Below are 20,537 nucleotides of genomic sequence, written 5' to 3'. Positions count from 1 at the left end.
GAAGCGATTTCGATAATTTCACAAAGATGTGTTCATGATGTGCTGGATTTTAAAAATGGAAATTTTGTATATCCTGTCTATTATGATATACAGGACCTTCACAAATAGGGCAAAGAATGTCACTGTTCCTTTATATAAGTCGATGGGGGACAGTCATTTCTAGAAGTTCGATTTTGAGGAATAGTGGAAAGTGTGGTCTACAGACCTGATCACAATATTCTACATGTGGATTCATCGTTGTGACAGTGGAACAATGAAAAGGCAACAAGATTGGTGAGGGGTGCTAATCAATTTTCATGTGAAGAAGGCTTAGAATATGCAGACTGCAAAAATTGGTAACTCAGCTCTCTTATGTGGACCTGACTGATGTATACAAAACCCTGAAAGGAATCAGTAAATTTAACGAGGGCGTATATCTGCGCTTGTAGAAGAGGGAGGGATGAGAGGACCTTAGGGTAGCATGTTGTAGATCATTGGAATAAACTTCCTGTAACGATGGTCGAGTTTGAGAGTTTGGTAAAGTTCAAAGAGGAACTGGATAACCGCCTTTGGTGACGGGAAAGTATGAGTAATTGAGAATTATTTTTTCCTCTTTCGCAGATTCAGAAAAAGCCCGCTTCTGTGCTTCATTTAGCTATTATAATATTAATACTAAAATACAGCTGACACATACCATTCGAAAGCTCGCCGTTAAGATAAGTTTTGTACGAATAATATTAACTGAAACTTCGGGTGTAGGCGTCGATACCCAACTGGAAGATGTAAAAGTGCAATTAAAACAGTAAACAGGGAGTCTGGCTGCTAGAGAAGCATTAAAAATTTTCCCGTGTGTGTTTCGTCACCCTTTGTGCAACGTAAATCTAGGTCAAATTCTCTAAATTCGAAAGTTGGAGTAAATAAGGCTAATGACCACAAAATTTACAACGGGGTGAAGGGGAGGGAGAAACCCCTTAGAGTTTATGTCACCTGGAGTAAAGTAGCAAAAAAACCTTGCACCAATCCTATACCGCCAGCCACACAAATGACAATGTTTCACTGCACTGTCGGCACACATTCTTATCGTCCATTTACACCCGCCATTACGACAACCTCACCATTAAGATAACGGCACGAAAGGGTCATTACGTGTTAAAGTGTCATTACTCACGACACAGTAATGGGCGCATACGACGCTGTGTCGCACGTGAGAATGCAATCTGAGACATTTCTTTGAGACTGGCCAAAATGAAGAACACGTCAAAACAAAGATGTTTTTAACTCCCACCTTAGATATCCAGAGCAGTCATGTGACACTTTCTATTCCGTTCATCCCTATCCTCCTCCACGCATACCATCATCCCCACTGCCAACTGCACGCAAGAAACATCGAGAAGTCACAGAATATAAGACTACAGTCCTCTAACAATCCCTTTGGTTGATTTCAAAATGATTGACGATAATCACGATTTCTTTAGCAATAATCCAACACGCTAAGCCTGTAATCAGAAGCGAAAATTGTTCTGGCACACTCATCTGGTGGCCATCAAGTCTGGACGCATCATTACGTCAACCTCGGTAAAAATGGCTCCTTATAACTCATGGGACACAGCAGTTAAAATTAAGGGTCACTTCTTAATGTGTCATATAATTTATCCCCAGTATCGAGCAGTCAAATCACTTCTAGAAATTTTAATTAGGTACCATTGGGGTATACAAGCAGTCATCGCATAGGTTGGAATATAGAGTTCTCTGTTTTTGGGGGTGTATTGTTATCTTTGTAACAACTCGTTGCCGAAAACTGGAAATTTCACGGACTTTATGAAGCCCTTAATTTTCAATTTCCTGTATCAAACAAATGCGACCCTGTTGGGTGATGTGGTAGAAGAAACAGAAACTATACCATTATGCAAATTTTGACCTTTGGAAATCAGGAGCATATATACAATCGCTTTCTTCAGCGCAGAAATGATTCGTGGATTTCTCTGAAACACTGTCTTTGAGATAACCCAAGAACAGAAATCGCATGGGTTTAAATCATGAGACATATTAGAGGTAACGCGAATTCACTGCCATACACTTCAGAGTTAGTGGTTATAAACCATCCTGTTGGGGTCTCGCCGTCTTGTTGAAACCAGTTGTCATCCACGTCAATGCCATAGACATACAAAGGAAAGGCACAAAAACTGGTCCTAATGACACTATGGTAGCGTTACTTACGAGAGGGTTTGGATAAGTTTCCGGCCTGACAAGGAAAACTTTTGAATAGATGAAAATCCTTTTAGCATGTTGTTATCCAATGTCTCATAACATGTGCAAAATTTCATTCATTTCCTGATAATTTTTTTTACAGGTCTGAAGTGACCATGGCGACGCAAAGCAGGAGTTTTTCCAAAGTTGAGAAGAGAGCCGTCATCAAGTACTTCTCCAAGAAAATGGGAGCCAAAGAAATTTATGACGAATTGAAACAAACAATGGCCAAGGAGTGCCCTTTAAACAGCACAGTGAAATCGTGGGTGGCGGATTTCAGGAGGGGGAGAACAAGCACAGAAGATGAGGAAAGACCAGGAAGACCCAGGACCGTAGTGACTTTGAAAATTGTCGACAGTGTCCACGACCTGATCCTTGCAGACAGGACGGGTCTGCAACGTGTAGCAGACACCCTAGGCATCAGTTTGGAGCGGGTGCATAACATCATGCATGAAGAATTGTGTATGAGAAAACTCCCTGCCAAGTGGGATCTCAAACTCTTGACAGCTGATGACAGGAGGAAAAGAAGCGACTGTGCGAAGGCATTTTTGGACCGGTTTTCAAGTGGTGCAAGCAGTGTTATTAAACGAATAATGACAGTTTATGAAACACCACTGTACGTGTATTATCCTGAGACCAAAAATCAATCCATGCAGTGGTGCCATGATAGATCACCACGACCCAAAAAATTTCGCAGACAGAAATCTGCAGGGAAAGTGATGGGTGTGATATTTCGGGATTGTGAGGTGATAATACTCAGCAAATACCTGGAAAAAGGCACCACCTTGAATGCTGAACGTTATGTGGTCATGTTGGACAAATTGCATGCCACTTTGAAGGAAAAGAGGCGGGGAAAGTTAAACGCATCCTTTTCCTCCAAGACAATGCTCCCTGCCACAAGGCCAGAATTGAAATGGAGAAAATTCATGACATGCAGTATGAAATCGTTGAACATCCTCCTTATTTCCCCAGACCTTGCCGCTTCGGACTATTATCTGTTCCCCAACCTCAAAATGCACTTCAAAGGTACTACATTTAGGGACAAAAGAGACGTTATATCAGCAGTAGAGGGGTGGTTTGCAGACAGACTTCTATTACCATGGAATAAAATTGCTGCAGGAACGTTGCGCCAAGTATATAAACCTGGAAGGGAACTTTGTTGAATAAAATGACATTCATTTGCCACTGGCGCCATGTTTTCTTTCTGAGGCCGGAAACATCAAAACCCCCTCGTATGATGCTTCCATCGACAAATACCTGCCCAAAAATGTCAAATGCAGAGAGTATATGCTGTCCAGTGACCCTTTCCGCACAGAATGGATTGTCAACAATAACCTGTGGAGCCTTCAGATCCGAAATCTTGCATTTTGTTTATTTATATATCCATCGAAGTTACAGTGCGCTTCGGCAGAAACCAAACTGTTTATAATGTCAGGTTCTCGCACTGAAAATGCTGTGAATTCCACAGAAAATTGAACGCGCCGTTCTTTCACATTTGGTGAAAGAACACGGGGCAGTTCTTGGTTCTTTGAACGGCGGTTATGGTTCTTTTACATTTGGTCCTCCGCGTCATTGACGGGCTTTGAACCTGGGACTTTTACAACTGATGTGTAGAGGACGATGATTATAACTACTGCGCTGCAAAGTCTTGTCAGTATTTTCTTTGAGAGAAACAATTGATTCCCATTTCTGTAATATTCCTTAACGATAAACACCTTTTGCTCAACATTGTACGCCGCCATTTTCTTCACGTCAGATGGAGAGTATTCAATGTTGCCAACCAAATCCCCAAAACTTTTTCTACAGAGTAACGATGTTGTTGCTAGATAAAATTTGAAGCGTGCGAAATTACAAAGAAAAGAAAAATAGTATGATGAATAAAAAAATCACCAATTTCGCTTCCTAAAAATAATCAGAAAGTAGGGATCGCAAACTTGATTATAAATTTTAAAAAAAAATTCTATTTTATTCAAATATACGTTTTCAGAACAATCTGCAAGTGATGAAGAGAAATGGATGTCAGTTTCGAACTCAACATACACGAATCACCAAAGGAACGTAATTAGCCAGACTCACCAACTCTTATCAGCCTGTGCAATCAGCCAGTGCACCCACAACTGCGCTATCTTTATTATTAGTAATTCCACACCAAAACTGAAGAATCTATCAAGATGATAGTAAGATGGAGGGTTCACTGTCTTTTATATTACATTATCTAACCTGCTGCGAATCCTCGTGTGTGCTGGGGAAATCAGAAAGTTTGCAATATGCTGGCAGCAATATCTTGGCACGCTGATCATCTCATTTAAAGAAGTTCGTATACTGGAACAAGACACAGCGGAAGGCGAGACATTCCTTAACTTCATTTGTATCGATCAGTACTTTGATTGATTCAGCGAGACACTAATGTTGACAGTAATTTAAGTCACCTCCGTGTTCTTGTACATCGGGAAGGTGAGTCAGAAATGAAATGGATGATCAGCATATAGATTACTGACGAAAGACACCTGCGTATCAGTAGCAGGGAGACTAAACACGTGGCCATGTACTGATATTGCATTACTATATCCTCCAATATTGTGTTACGAATTCTATGCTCTAAGCAAATCAGAAAGCTAACCATATGCAGTTCTGTTACTGACTGAAGACAGATATCGATAATGTAAAAGTCAGTTCAATGCAATAAAATATACATTAAATGTATTGACGTGAGAACTGTTCATGTCAGATCACGATTTATGTATACAACATTATGTTGTTGCTGTAATAGGGTTTTAGGAGCATCAGTGACTAAGGCCATATTTTTCTGTGTATACACAGTCTGTAAATTGTGGGTTCTGTGGTTGATTGTTTGTTGGATGAAAAACCCGAATTCTCGTTGTGAAAAAGCCATCAACCCTCGCTTGAGACCGACTAGCTCAGCCACGAGCAAACGAAACACCCTAAAAAAAACAGAAACGCGATGACATCTCCCACCCATCACAGTCCGTTCATGGGGACATTGAACAGGGCAAAATATCCCACTACGAAATTTGACAGTTCATCAAACTGTCTCTCTCTTCTGTTAGAATTCCGGGCACAACACTCTACTTAACAGAACCTTGTACACCTTCCTTTCAGAAACAGAAATCTTGCATCCACTATGGAATGACCTCTTCCATCATCTTAAGACATTTATAGATTTCGGACCTTTACAAAGGGATATCAAATACCAAATTTGAATTTCATTTCCCATTCATACCACTCTCATATTTTCAGATTATTTCGCTCCATCGAGGACATCTATTAATATTTATAAACCCCCGTGGCTGATTTATGACCCTACACACGCTTTCAGGTGCTATTTTTGAGATCTGGTTCCTATTACCGCCACCTATGAAGAGTGATGTGCCATCCGAATTAAGCTTCTAAGAAGAGTGTAATTTTTTAAATCTTCCCTGCGCTGAAAGAAAATAGGCGAGAAGTTGTCATTTTCGTTCTTTTAAGTTTTGAAAATTGACTTAGAGATAGCACAATACATTTAGAGACTGGAACTAAAAAAGGATTGTAAAACATCTTGAGATGGGCGCATTCCTTATAACTCTTTGAATCTCTTTCATTTTTAGGCTTCAACACAGGATAAAATGGTACATCCATGTATTAAATACCCAACAATTTCTTCCAGTGGTGTAGTAGAAAGTTTTAAATCAGATAGGACGGTTGACAACATCTTGGTAAAGGTGACATACCCTTTATATTCACAATTTGTACTTCGTCCTTAATAAATGACTGCAGATGAGAAAATGTCCGCCCATTTCTGCTTGTGCATTTGACGCACACACACGCCTTCACAGACAAGAATTCCACCGTCCCTCATTGCATCCGACTGTTACTCTAGAAGCTGCTTCTGTCGATAGACGATCTGTTGTTGTCCTGATGAAACGAATGTAGGAGAAGAATAAGAATGCTTTTACTACAGTACGGAAAGTGCATATTTCGTGCGTCGTCTACGATGTCACATTCCTCTCTGTTACTTTTGTGATGTGCATCCGCTACAAATATATTGATTTGTATGTAGCTGATCGTTCCAAGTGTTTGTTGCTAACGCAAAAGGAAAGTCTCGGAATACGCAAGTTTCTGGAAGTAGATGGAATTATGGAAGCTGGAAGGAAATTCACAAACCCAGTTACTTTTGTGGCTGAATTTGGTCTGAAATTTTCACCGTAAGGAAGGTTCTAGTAGGACGCATTTCTCTTGATTAAGCCCCTAAGGAGTATCGATATTTCTCCGTTCTATTTGGATTGATATAATCATCGCAAATCGAATTTATTCTTCGCTCCCATTACAGACGCTTTTTTCTGTGTGCAGTGCCAGATTTAGATAATCATGGACCCTGGTTCATATACATATTAGAGTCCCTAAAATAGGTTGTGGTGGTTCTGAACTGAGTTGTGTCGTTTTGGGCACACCGCGAACTTCGGATCCCTGGACCAAACGCGCCATTGCATCTTGTAAATCCAATCTTGTTTGTACGAACTAAAACAATTCAGAGATTGACGCTTCTTAAAGATAAGTCAGCTGTTCGCTTATAGAGTAACCTGTGGCCTTCACGGGTAGTGGGTATAATCAGTCCTTCCCTACACCGGGGGGAAAAGATCAGAGAAAATCGCATCGATGACGTGAGGAATTTTTATTACGGCTGAGTTAGTCGGTATCAAGCGAAGAAAGCACGGTTTTCCCTCCCGGGTTTTTCGTCCAACAAACAGAAAATCGACTTCAGAACACACGCAATTTACAGACAGTATACAGGGTGTCTCAAAAAATACACGGCATAACTTCAGGAATGAGTTCCTCATATGTAGACAATAAAAATATTTTATATCAACATAGTTCCGTAACTGCTTGGTTCCCGAGTTATTAACCGGAATGTCTTATCTCCCGCAGGTGATTTCCTTCATCACAACGTACTGACAGAATCTGGTGGTTTTCCATTTCGACCATGTATTCAAATCAGGAGCAAGCGGATATGCACATTATGTACGGTTTGGCGAACGGCAATGCTCTGGAGGCTCGTCGTTTGTACCACGAAAGGTTCCCAGAACGAAGATGTCCAGACAGGAAAACATTTGAAGGTATCCATCGCCGCCTTTGTGAACATGGGACCTTTACACCTCGTGCTGCAGACAGAGGACGACTAAGATCTACGACTCCTGAAGTAGAGGAGGTGATTTTGGATGTTGTGCATGCCACTCCTGGAATCAGCACACGCAGAATAGCAATGCAACTGGCTGTTCAACGTTCGACTATTTGGAGAGTGTTGCGAGAACACCAACTGTATCCTTACCATCTGCAATGGGTACAGGCCTTGTCACCAGCAGATTACCCTGCGCGACTATTGTTCTCTCAGTGGTTCTTGCAGCAGTGTGGTACAAGTCCTCACTTTCCTGCCTTAATGATATTCACAGATGAAGCACAGTTCACACGAGACGGAATCCAAAACTATCACAATCAGCATGTATTGGCTGAGGAAAACCCACATGCAATTCTTCCATCACATCACCAACAGCGGCTCAGCCTCAACGTCTGGGCGGGAATTTTTGGTGATAAGTTATTTGAGCCCCATGTACTTCCAAAGAAACTTTCTGGAAAACAACATGCCTGATTTCTTGGACGACACGCCATTGATCATTCGTCAACAAGCACACGTCATGCACGATGGCACACCCGCACATTTCAGCCACCTAGCCGCAATTACCTGAATCGAAGGTTTCCTGGTCGGTGGATAGGTAGAGGTGGACCAACTGCCTGGCCTCCATGCTCATCTGATTTAAACCCACTAGATTTCTTCTTGTGGGGCCATTTAAAGTCATTGGTGTATTCGACTCCGGTAGCTGATGTGGAAACTCTCCGCAATCGAATTGTGGCAAGTTGTGAGACAATACGAAACATGCCAGGAATTTGGCATCGTCTTCGCAAGTCCATGAGACGTCGATGTGAGGCCTGAATTCAGGCAGAAGGTGGACATTTTGAACAATTACTATAAGGTGATGTGAACAGTTAAGTGTCATAGACAAACCTTCAAAACTCGGAAACCAAGCATTTTCGGAACTATGTTGTGATATAAAATATTTTTGTCTACATATGAGGAACTCATTCCTGAAGTTATGCCGTGTATTTTTGAGGCACCCTGTATATAGAGTGATATGGCCTTAATCGCTGATGCTCCTAAAACCCTACAACAACACCAGGTAAAAGAGGTTCGGGTTCGAATCCTCTCAATAATGCAAGGAACTTTTATGGGTATTTTTCAATCAGTAGCTAAAGAATTATTAGTAATTTGTCTATAGTTATTCCTTGAATTTATTCAAGCTATCCTCTTCAGCAAGAAGAGATAGTAGTTTGTTTCAACAATCAACCACCCGCTGGCTTAAGAAAATCCTCTGTACATCTATCCTGCAACCATTCATCCTCAAAGTCGGCTTTATTCGAGGGTAGGTAGCAAAGTTCGGTCACGCAGGACACTCGGGATTTTCATCCAGCAAAATAGGCAACTGACCAAGGAACACACGCAATTTACAGACATAATACACACGGGTAGATGAGTAATTCTCGGGCGGCTCTAATATGACAGTTTTTTTTGTTTTGTTTTTTATACACTAACCGACATTCGGTGTGCAATCACAACAACATTGTTGAAAGTAGTGTTGACATTGGACTTAGTCAGACATACCAGAAAAAGTTGGTACCAGTGATTAACAACCTTGTAATTTTAATAAAAAATACGTACAATATACAATACGAGTTTTATACTTTTTATTCAAAAACATACAAATGTTATTTTGAAATAACATATGCTGTATATCATGTATGTTATCCAAGAAACATCTCCAATGGAAGGAAATAAACAACGTAATTTTTAAACTCAGCGTACGCGTTTTATTAAAGAGCATATAATTAGCTATACCACAAAAACCGCAGGATTATAACAAATAAAAATTAAGTTATCCATATAAGATTTATACGAAATCTTATTTAATGAATTCCAGTCTTCTATTAGGGTAAATCATAAAATGTCTGAATCTAAAACTAACCACTAGGTGGTCACTTTCACTGCCAGCAACCCATATCTGTTTAGAGACCTGAAGAACCTAGAGACATAGCCAACCTATGAAATCTAGATTCATGTACATTATGTATATTTATGAAAGTATTAAAGTGCAGATTGATGGAGTAACACTCAGTAAAAATCTCAAAACTAATTGACACGTTCATATAACTTCTAATATACTACACTCCCAAAATATTATAGAGCTTGCCTAACAGATCGCAAGTCCACTATTATTATTATTATTTCCCCCTAATGGAAGAACAGTTTCCACCCCATGACGGGTACTACTACTACTACTAGGTGCACAAAGTGGTCGTTAGGTCTGGCTGTTATTACTGTTGGTCAAGAAACACTGATTTTCCTACAGGTGTTCAGGATTGCGACCTTCTGGAGTCACTTGTGGTTGATTTCTGAGAGACCTATTGCTGCTGAACTCTTGTGTAGGGTCCTTGGCACCATACTGGTGGTTGGCAATATGATCGGGATGGTCGTAACTTGTTGCATATGCCACATCTCTTTGATCTCCTGTCTTAAGCCGGTGTACTTCCTGATCTTTTCCTCGTGTGGGTTTTCTGGAGGTTGCCAGTGTTTGGCATGGCTATTTCGTACAGATAGGTAGATTTTTTTCTTTCTTATCGACAAGATTTATGTCCAGTCTGTTGCGCGGCATTGTCTTGTCCGTTATTATGACGCGGTCCCAATACAACTTGTGGCTTGGGCTCTCTAGTACGGCATGGGATTCGTATATGAAAAATGGTACATTATCTTATTGTTATTATTATAAAAACTTTTTATGGGATTTTTTCGGCCCCCATGAAGGATATTGGTACCAAGTGCATGGTGTGATTGTTTTTGTCCGGTTACTATTATTTTTTACTATTAGTCGAGGAACTCTCTTACTACCCTACACGTGTTCAGGATCGCATCTTTCTGGAGTTCTATGTAAGTGTTCTATGGGAAGCCTATTGTTACTCGGTTCTTATGGAGGCCCTTTGGTATCATGTTAGTGGTTGACATGATGATCGAGATGGACATTACTTGTTCCATATGATACATTTCTTTGACTTCCTGATATTTTTTTCGTAGGTTTTCTGGTGTTGGGCATTGCTATGTCGATCAGATAGATAGCCATTTCCTTTTTGTCAATGAGGGTTACGCCTGGTCTGTTGTACGGGATCGTCTTGTCTTGTTCGTTATGATGGCTAGGTCTCAGTATAATCTGTGGGTAAAGGTCTCTAGTACTGCCCGAGGCTCGAACTTTTAATACGGTAAACTTCCTTTGATCAGCTGGTATTTTTGCAGTAGCTTCTGGTGTGTTATCCTGGCAATCTTTTCGTGTCTGTGAGTGTATTCCGTCTGGGTGATCACCCTGCATCGTGCTGTGATGTGCTGGATTGTTTCTAGGGTCAGGTGGCATCGTCATCTGTTACTCCGGGGTCCTTGGCGATGTATTTCTTGTAGTTCTTTGTGTTGATTACCTTTGGTCTCGGGATAGACACCTCCATTCTTGAGCCAAGCGTTGGAAGCCATTTTATCTATGTAGCCTTTATTTAGGTCATTGTAGTGTCTGCCACGGAGTGCCTTCTTCTCCCATTTTTTCTGTCTTTCTTTCTTCTGTCGAGGTTGAGTGTTGTGTGCCATTTGTCTATCTTTCTTATGGCTTCGTAGATTGGTGCTTTGTTTTCCTGGAAGTAACCCACAGATTCTTAATCGCCTTTCTTTTTCTTGTTCAATGAGATCAGTCAGTCTCCCCCTTCTTTATGGGCTATGGTCACTCTCTCTATGACCGACTTAAGGTGGTGTTGGCGCCTCTTGGTCATCATTATCCTGGTCGATTTCGTAATCTTCTCCAGCTCGGTGTTTTTCCAATCTATGATCCGAAGGAGTACGTTAGTACTGGGACTGCAAAAGTGTTTATGGCTGTGACTATGTTCCCGCCATTCAGCTTTGATTTTAGCAGGCGTCTCAGTCTCTGATGGTATTTCTCAGGACGGACCTTGATCTCCTTGCGTTCTAACTGGTAGGCCTGCATCATCCACACATATTTGCATGTCTCTTCCTCTGTCATGGTTTCAATCTTTTTACCGATCTTCAGTTGGTAGTTTCATCCGACTGGATGTCCATGATGCAGTGCATGGGTCTTACATTTGTCTAGGCGTCAGTGCTGAACTCTTCAGTGATCCGGAGTAGCTGTCGGAGTTATGCTCGGTTTTGGCATAGAGTTTAATGTAATCCATGTACATCAGGTGAGAGGAATGTACAGGTTCTTCCTCCCTTCTTTTAGAGTTTATCCGGATTTGCTGTTATTGAGCATGGTAAACGGTGGGTTGAGTGCTAGACAAAACAGTAATGAGCTCAGAGCATCTCCCTAGAAGATTCCTCTTCTGGTGTATATTACTCTGGTAGTGATGTTTTTGAACTTGACGGTGGTCCTCTATTCTGCCATGGTTGCTGCTAGGAAGTATGTCAGTGTCGAGTTGACTTTGTAGATCTTCAGTATCTTTATCAGACAGATATGGGGCACGGAGTCAAAAGTGTTCAGTTTGCGGTGCTTGTTGTAGGCTTGCTTCATAACTGCAGCGTCTATGGTCAATTGCTCCTTGAATCCTCTGCTCACCTACTTACATCCTTCTACTGCTCGGCCATGATTTTCTGACTCTCCAAGTAGTATGATATCTTTTTAGTTATGCAGCTGGTCAGGATCTTGGACATTGGTGGCAGACAAGTGATAAGCATGTACGTTGCCATGTTTATGGCGTCTTTGTCTTTAGCCTTCGGGTAGGTGATTCCTTGAGTCAGAGATTCTGTGATTGTATCAGAGTGCATTATAATTTGAGTGAACTGCTCCGCTATGTGCCTGTGTGAAGTTGAACTTCTTGTGCCAGTAGTTTTGGATGTTATCTATGCCCTGCTGTGCAGGTCCCTGAGATTTTACGTTGGCGTGTCAATAGCAATCAGTTAGAAGCCAGTATGGGTCATGGATAGCAAAATACATACTTTCCACATGGGATAATTGTTGGTCACACCTGTAAAATTCTGTGCACGCAAAGCCAACTCGTCTGATCCTTCCAAAATCCTCGTAAAGATGTTATTGAAAAATGGAATACTTCAATGAAAAGCGGTCTGAGAGCTCCCACGGAAAGCGTTTCATTAACCGTAAGGAGAACAATCATCATTGACGCGTATTATTTGCAGAAAAAAAAAAAAAAATACCGGAGCAAGATAAAGCTGCTCAAAAGCAAAATATCACGGTTACCAATGCAAAATGTCATTTTAATTTATGTCGTTCCTAACGTTAATGGACTCTAGAAAAGTGGTAGAAAGTATATGAAGTGACAAGTCTCACTACACATTTCATTCCGATGGAGGGGTTTGGGTCTTGCTCTGAGAGCATTTCCTGTCGATATGCTCTTGTCGACCATGAAGTTTGTGAAGGTGGTCTAATGGTATGGGGCTGTTTGAGCTAGTTCAGACTTGGTTCGTTGGTGGTTGGATCATAAATCATGAAGTCCATGGCCTACTTAGGCGTTTTAGACAACAATGGGCTATCTACCAAAAGTGTGGCAGAACTACGACGCGACCACACTCCATATTGTACAAATTTGTAGAAATTGATATCGAAAAAATTGGAGTGACCGGCTCAGAGATCTGATCTCAATGCCAATGAACATCTGTGAGACTAATTGGAGCGCCAGATTCAGCCACAGCCAAAACAGCGTTCTTTCAACTTCGGAAATCTACCGGAAGTTGGTATAATATATGCCCGGAAGGGCTGAGGCTGACTTGTGTAAGAATATCTTAAAGGTAAGCCTACCACGCATTCAATTTTTGAATTAAAAGCCATTTTTTGCAATTACCTGTGTCTGTTGAACATTATAGAGTAACTGTATATCTTCAGAAGCATTGAGGGGAAATTCATCTCATTCAATTACAGATCATTCCTTCGTGGAACTTATTCACTGAAGCCTTCTGAAATATTTTTCACTTGGTAAATCTCTTTTCCTATGGTGTCTCTACAGTCCCCTGCCAATTGTGAGGTGGATTTACATCGTTAGTCAACTTGGCGGATGTCTTTATCATTGGTTTTCAGAAACAGACAATTATTTTAAAAAATACTTCTTTAATAGTGAACTAAGAAGAGGAAGGGGAGTTTGAATCTTTCCGATGGTCCTCTAATGTTCCAATACCCCGATAACTCTCAGTAAACTATGAAACATCTGGTCATAGACAAAATTAACTGCATCTCAATTTGTATTTTTGCAGCTGTACATTATGAAAAAGTTATTATTTATTTTTATTCGTATTTGATTTATCTCCATTCAAAAACCCTGGACCGGCAACTCCATAAAGTCGACCCTTGCCAAGAAAACTAATTTAATTATAGTCCGCGAAAAACATTGTCATTCAAAGGCAGGAAATTGAATATTTTCCATCCCTCCCGGCAAGATCCATTCGATCCCTTTTAACCTTGGTGCGGTACATCCTGGTGCAGCTTGAAAGTGCCAAAGTTCGAGGATAAATCCATTTAGCCAAGGAAAATGGTGATTTCAATATAATAACGGTGTCATTCTATACACGCGTACTTATTAGTCGCAATTTATGCACGTGGTTAACGATGTAGCTGACTCTTCTGATTTATTAAAAGAGGACTTCTTTGTTTCAGCGCAGAAATTCAGTTTGGAAGATGCTAAAGAATGAAGCGATTTCACTCTGTTCCGGTTTCACCCTTGCAGTTTGAACGCTGATTTGTGATCGGTTGCCATTCATTCGACATAAAAATAGACTTTAATTCCACATTATGCCAATAGATGGCGCAGTATTTACTCGTTCACCGGTGCCGAAGGAACAAAATGAACGAATCCAAAAAAGTTTTAAAAAGTATTTCGTGTCCCGCCACCATCGGGCTGACAACGTCACTCAAAAAGCGCATGCGCAGAACGATGAATGAAAGAGATCGGCATTAGCGCTATCTATTTTTATAGGAGAAAACGAAAAAAGCATTGGCTTCGGTGTACGAAAAAACTGCGAGTTGAGGAGGGGTGTACATCATTTCCGCGACCTCGCGACCTCCGAACATTAAAACGCATCGCTGTGAACTGCCTACGACCGTTTCTAGAAAAAGTGGGTTGTTTTGTAGCCGACATTGCGTCGACTACCCTCTCTCAACCAAGCGCCTCGCGCAGAGGAAGTTTCTCATGGAAAACGGAGAAATGTTCGTTCGTTTGGCAATCTTACGTAATTCAAGGCCGGCGTGATCGCGTTTCTTTCGCAGATGTTCGGAGCGTGGTAACCGAATCCGGAACCGCCTTTGACACACAAACGCGAGCCGCCAGGTGACCGAAATGCGAGCCGAGACTTATTTACAAGTGGCTTTCGGCTGGTGGCGAAACAGAAGGAAAATTGATTAAAGGGGATGTGGTGAGTGTAACGTAGACACGAGACGTTTCCGCGTTTGCGTGGAGCATTGGTGCACGGGCACAACAGCCACTTGTTTCGGCCCTAAGTGACACAGCCACGCATTCACTGGAAATGCAACCCGCTTTTTGTTGTTTATTTTCAATGCCGATATTACATCATGACACTTTTGGGACCCCATTAATCTATTTAGTATATCTGCATCACTCTCTCTCTTCTTACTCTTTTTTCCTCTTCCGTTCATTTTCCCTTTCCTTCTTTCAATCTCCTGCTTTTTCTCTTATTCTTCCACTTTTTCTTTCTCCCTTTCTTTCTCTTTACGTTCTCATCTGTTTCCCCTTTTTCATGCATCCTCGCTCTGTCCTTTTTCTTTTGATTATTTCTTTCTTTCTCTATCCTTCTCACTCTTTTTTCTTTCTCTCTCTTTATTTCTAATTCCTCTTTTTTACTCTCATCTCTCACTCTTTTCTAGCATTCTCTCTGCCCTTTCTTTTTCTCTTGATTTTATTTTTCAATTTATCTCTCTCTCTTTTCTTCCTCTTTCCCGCTCATCCTTTCACTCTCACCGTATCAATTTCTGCTATCTTTCTCACCCCCCCACCCACACACACTCATTTACAAAGTATCAAATGAAGGATAAGCATACTTTGATTTAAACACGAATGCGAATCCACACATTATCAGAACGTGCAGATTCGCATCCAATTTAACAGAATTATAAAAAACGAACTTCTTGAAACTTGCTAGCAATTTATTAAACGGTCAAAGGTCGTTTTTCATTTTCAGTCGTGGAATTTGAGTAATATTCCACCTCGCACTGTCCAGTGTAAGCTTCATACGGATTTTCTTTCCTTCTTTTTTCCATTTAGCGATAGAATATCTTTACCTACTTTTATGTTTCTGTCCAAGCTGTATCTGCTGGCCTTGGCAGCGTTGAAAGAAAACTTGCACTCACTGCCTTCTCTGTTTTATGCGCGGGAAGCAGGTGTCAGTGGTCGTCTTTGGTGTTTATGTTTGGGATGTTTAACTGCATATGAATGAAACGGATTCATTACACATTGGATCATCCTGCTTACTGGCCAAGGCAGATTCAGACATTAGGGAGAAGCAGAAAAGACAGTGATCCGAAGATGTGGGAGAAGGCAGGATGTTATCACATGGTCGCCACTGAACGCGCTCATTTGATCTGGTAAATTTCATTCCGAATGGAGGACTTCACCGAAAGTTAGATAGCGTCTCTGGGTATAAGGACACGGTGTGGTGCTGCGGCAGGTGAGTCGTGCTGCATGGTGTGATGCAATTTTCCAGGAGCAAAACCGGTGAGTCTCTGGTGTCTTCTACTCAAAGGTGAGTATACAGGGAACTGCTTCTGTAATGGCTGGTTTTAGGAGTTGGTTACTGATCGTGTTTCTAGAGTTTTCAGCCTGTAGCCTTTTCTAGACGAGGTATAGTTTCAAGTAAGAAACAGATTACGTCCAGTTGTAAGATCCTTTATCTTCTTGTAGACTAGGTCTCAGAGGGTTGCAGTAGTGCTGACAGCGCTATGGTTCTGGGTGGTGGTTCTTTCTGGAGACTAGTCTCTTTTGAGGAATTCAAAAATTGTTTTATGCAGTCTTTTGAATGAAAATCAGGATGCTGCCGAGGTACATGCTTTCGTGCATTTGTCCCTCACTTGACCATCTGCATTGGATGGAGGAGTCTGCTCTAGCTTTTCACCTAACGACTCACAGATCACTGGTATAAGCATGATTTAATTTTAATCTCAAAACATCTGTATATAATTCGTGAGCCTCTTGGACTATTATTTGTTTCACCAAAGCAAAGAAGGCTATGAGGCGTTAGTGTATTGTGTCTGTAAAGCATATTTTGTATAGTCGGTCTGTATGAGACCGGTTTGGATGAGAAATCCGAATATACAGAAGTGGAAGGACGAGACCTTATAGCTCGAACAAGGTGGGAAAAGGCAAATAAAAATTCCTCTCGTCAAAACGGGAACCAAACCAAAGCCTTTTCCACACGGTATGGAAGGGAAGAGATCGTGAATAAGGCTCAAGAAAAAGTGCGGTTCATTTGGTTATAAAAATCCATCGAGTAAGGGTCAGTTTGGAGAAAAATGGAGCTGGGTCTTTTAGCACAACAATGTTTGCTCGAATTCTGTGCTGATTATCAAAAAGAGTTTTTGCAAACGCGTGGGATTCTGAAGGTAAACTACTCCATTATTTCCCTGATTTAGTTTCCCGGACTACTTCTTGCTTCCCAAAATCAAATTAAGTGTAGATAACACTAAAAGAAATGGTGGAGATCAATTGAAATGCTTTCAAAAATGTTCCCAATATCTGTACGAGCGACCCCATAAGTATGTAACTACAAAAGGCGATTACTTTGATGAATAAAAGCTTGCTTTTCACTCTAAAATCCGGTCTCTATTGAAAGATGGTTAATAGTACTCATCTAGATTGTAATCTGCAGCCAATTTATCCGGTATTTTCTGTTGTTTTTTTTTTTTTCTCCTTTAAATTTATAACAAGATTTAATTATTCATTTTTTTTTAATTTATAAAATAACAAGAAAACGATTCTTTCTGCACTAATTCTTTTTCATATGTAGTTTTGTACGTCCAGTTTTGCAAAACAATAACTTCTAGAGGTCTATAATTGCGTTCTTTCAACGGATAATAAATAAAAAAGAATAAACCGACTGATTAAGAACATCAACACGAAAGATTTTCGCAAAGCCGATTATAAAATCCTTGAAAAGTTCAGAAGGCGAGGGCCACTGTCAATACTCGCCACTTTATAAATATTTTCCTATCGCATATTTGCAATGCGACAATATCTCACATCTGCTATCAGATAAACAGCCGCGGGGCAATCCCCAAACGTGAACTGACACGGTTTCATCCATAAAGAATGTAGTTGCGCATCTAATAACCGAGTCATGGTGAAGCTTTTTCAAATGCGAAATCTTCATTCAAGCAGTTTGTGTTCCTGTCACAAACACATAACGTACAAGTTGGTCGAATCTGGAAGACGCGAGTAGCGCACAATTTATCGAAGCTGATGGAATCTTGATGCAGAATCTCTTCCACGTAGTGCTTATCTCTTTGATATGCCCCACTCGCACCCCATTCCCATCTGCGTGTCTCGAGAAAGATGTTTTCACCTCAACGAGAAAATATTCTTTTGCAGAGACATCACATTATACAAGCTAACTCGCCTTCTTCCAAACTTCTCGTTGCATTTCTGGTAAATGGTTGTCTAAACAGTATCAGTCGTCATCTTATTTCTGTCCATCAGCTGTCTCGCTAATCTGACATTCTTCCGTTCGTGTGTAAAACAACTCCTATCAGCTCGCGCACTTTTGGCACTCCTGAAAGCAAGAGTTGATGCGTGTTATCACGAGCGCAAGCAACTTCTCAAAACTCAATTACGATGTTCTTCTTTATTCCTTCTGTGTGTCTATCATCAAAAGGGTCTTGTCACGGAAAACCATAGCCGAGACATTCGTCGAATTGTAACAGATTAGGTGAGCTCAATAGTGAATAAAACATTATTTGAATTTCGAATACGAAAAAAAATATTGATAGATGACAACACGAAGTACTTTAGTATTAATGCAATAACAACTTCACGGTGCCAGTAAATTCACTCTTGGATAACATTTACCGGAGGAACTGTTGGATTTTGAACTTCTCATCTAATTGTTGTATTTTGAGTTCCTCGTCTGACTGTTGGATTTTGAATTCATCTAACTGTTGGATTCTGAACTCATCTAGCTGTTGGATTCTGAACTCATCTAATTGTTGGATTCTGAACTCATCTAATTGTTGGATTCTGAACTCATCTAATTGTTGGATTCTGAACTCATCTAATTGTTGGATTCTGAACTCATCTAATTGTTGTAAATGTTCATTATAACTGTAATTACTTTATATTTAAATTTTAAAAAACCTATTTTTTTTGTTTGTGTAACCGGTAAAAGTTTTAACTGCTGTATTTTAGCTACGTTTACTCGTACTGAGAAAATCTTTCATTGGAGTTACGACCTATTATTAAATGTTTACTCTTAAAAGAAGTGTGAGCCCTTTGATATTATTTATAATATTGTTTTAACTGACTATGAATTTTGAATTGAAGGCTGAGAAGATAGAAGATATTAGATTTGAATTTCTGTTGATTGTTTCTAATTAATTCTGAATTTTGTTCAATTACATTTTAACTTATTCCTGATAATTGATTTAATTAATTAGTAAAAGCTAATTTACTACGGAATTGCGGGCTGTTTTGAATTTGCGCCAGGTGAAGCCAAATACTTCTCAGTACTACTCAATTTGGACACAAACGTTATTTCAAGTGTAGTGCAACCACCAATTTCTGGTAGAGAGAGCTATCATATTCCAAATCAAAAAGAACAGAAAATATCAAGAATAATTTATGAAGTACGGCTTTACTTACAGTGTTATTGATGATGAGCAACGTCATGTGCGCGTAATACGTTACAAAAAAAAAGGCTAAAGAAAGCCTGAAACCTATTAAAGACACGCCGACGCCATACAACGTGTGAAATCTTTCACGAAGAAACATACGGCAGGTTCTTGTAAAGATTTAAGAGTATCGTTTCAAGTTTCATATTTAATAGGAAAAAAATTGAAATCATACTGTTGCTGAATCTCTTGTTCTCTCTTCTGCAATAAAAATGATTTCAATTACGCATGGAGAAAAGTAGAGCAACGATTTAAATACCATTCCTCTATCCAGAGACAGTCTTCATGGCGTATTACAATTATCGCGGACAACATAAAATTCAGTTTATTAAATCGTTTGAAAGTCCAATTTTTTTTCAATAAAGTTATATGAATCCACAGATATTAAACACCTTGCTCAACTTAATGTATATGTGAGATACTGCTACGTGGGAGAATTTTGGAGGATTTTCTATTTTGCAAAGCTCTGGAATGAAGAACAACGGACTGGAAGATTTTCTTTCAAACAATCTACCTTGGAACAAAAATAAAGGTTTAAAAGGCAAAGTAAAGGAAATTGCTCCAAATATAGTTTTGAATTATTGCATTATACACAGAGGCGCATTAATAGAGAAGAAAATGCAAACTGATTTGCACGAAGTTTTGAAAAATGCAGGGTGATCGACTTTATTAAAAAGTGGAAGCTTAAATAGCAGACTTTGTAATGAAATGCTTCTTTTATATACGAAAGTGAGGTGGTTGTCCAGTAGGAAAGTCTTGCGACGTCTTTTTGACCTCAAACATGAAGTTTTGTTTTTATCGGATAAAAATTAGAACCTTGTTCAATTGTTTACAAATCAAAAACGGCTTGGAAAACTTAGTTCCCTTGGTGATATATTGGAAAATCTTCATGATTTAAATTTAAGTCTTCAAGGACAAGGAACAAATATATTAATACTCAATGATAAAACAGAAACTTTCAAAGGGAAGCTTAATCTTTGGAAAACTGAATTTGAGCTAATAATACTGAAACGTTGCCATGCTTTTCTGATTTTGTTATAATATTGACACGTTACAATTTAGGGATATCATTTTCACCCACCTAACAATGCTAATTAACAATATTTTCAAACAATTTAATGTATCTCCAGAAAAAAAAAGGTTGTATTGGATTCGTGATCCTCTTGCTTTTGAAATGTCTTCATGCCTCGAAATTACCATTCAACAAAAGGAAGATCTTATCGACCTGTCGTCTGACGAAGCAATAAGTGCTTCTTTCAAGATGACACCCTCTGAAAAATTTTGGCTTTCTCTTCGAGTTGAGTATCCAGAATTATCGAAAATCTC

At 39.9% G+C, this 20,537-nt stretch overlaps 1 protein-coding gene across 1 annotated transcript; it reads left to right on the top strand.

Moving 5' to 3' along the window:
• The first annotated feature begins 2,342 nt into the window (after positions 1 to 2,342).
• On the top strand, positions 2,343 to 3,389 carry LOC150078094 (histone-lysine N-methyltransferase SETMAR-like). Its single transcript, XM_090384463.1, has one exon. It carries the CDS (start codon positions 2,343 to 2,345, stop codon positions 3,387 to 3,389), a length of 1,047 nt encoding a protein of 348 aa, XP_090240589.1.
• The last annotated feature ends 17,148 nt before the right edge of the window (positions 3,390 to 20,537 follow it).

The sequence above is a fragment of the Mastigoproctus giganteus genome, chromosome 11, assembly GCF_048544385.1.
Source record: "Mastigoproctus giganteus isolate SK-2022 chromosome 11, ASM4854438v1, whole genome shotgun sequence".
NCBI classification, from domain to species: Eukaryota; Metazoa; Arthropoda; class Arachnida; order Uropygi; family Thelyphonidae; genus Mastigoproctus; species Mastigoproctus giganteus.
The sequence above is the reverse complement of the archived record's forward strand: the minus strand, read 5'-3'. Positions and strand labels throughout refer to the sequence as shown.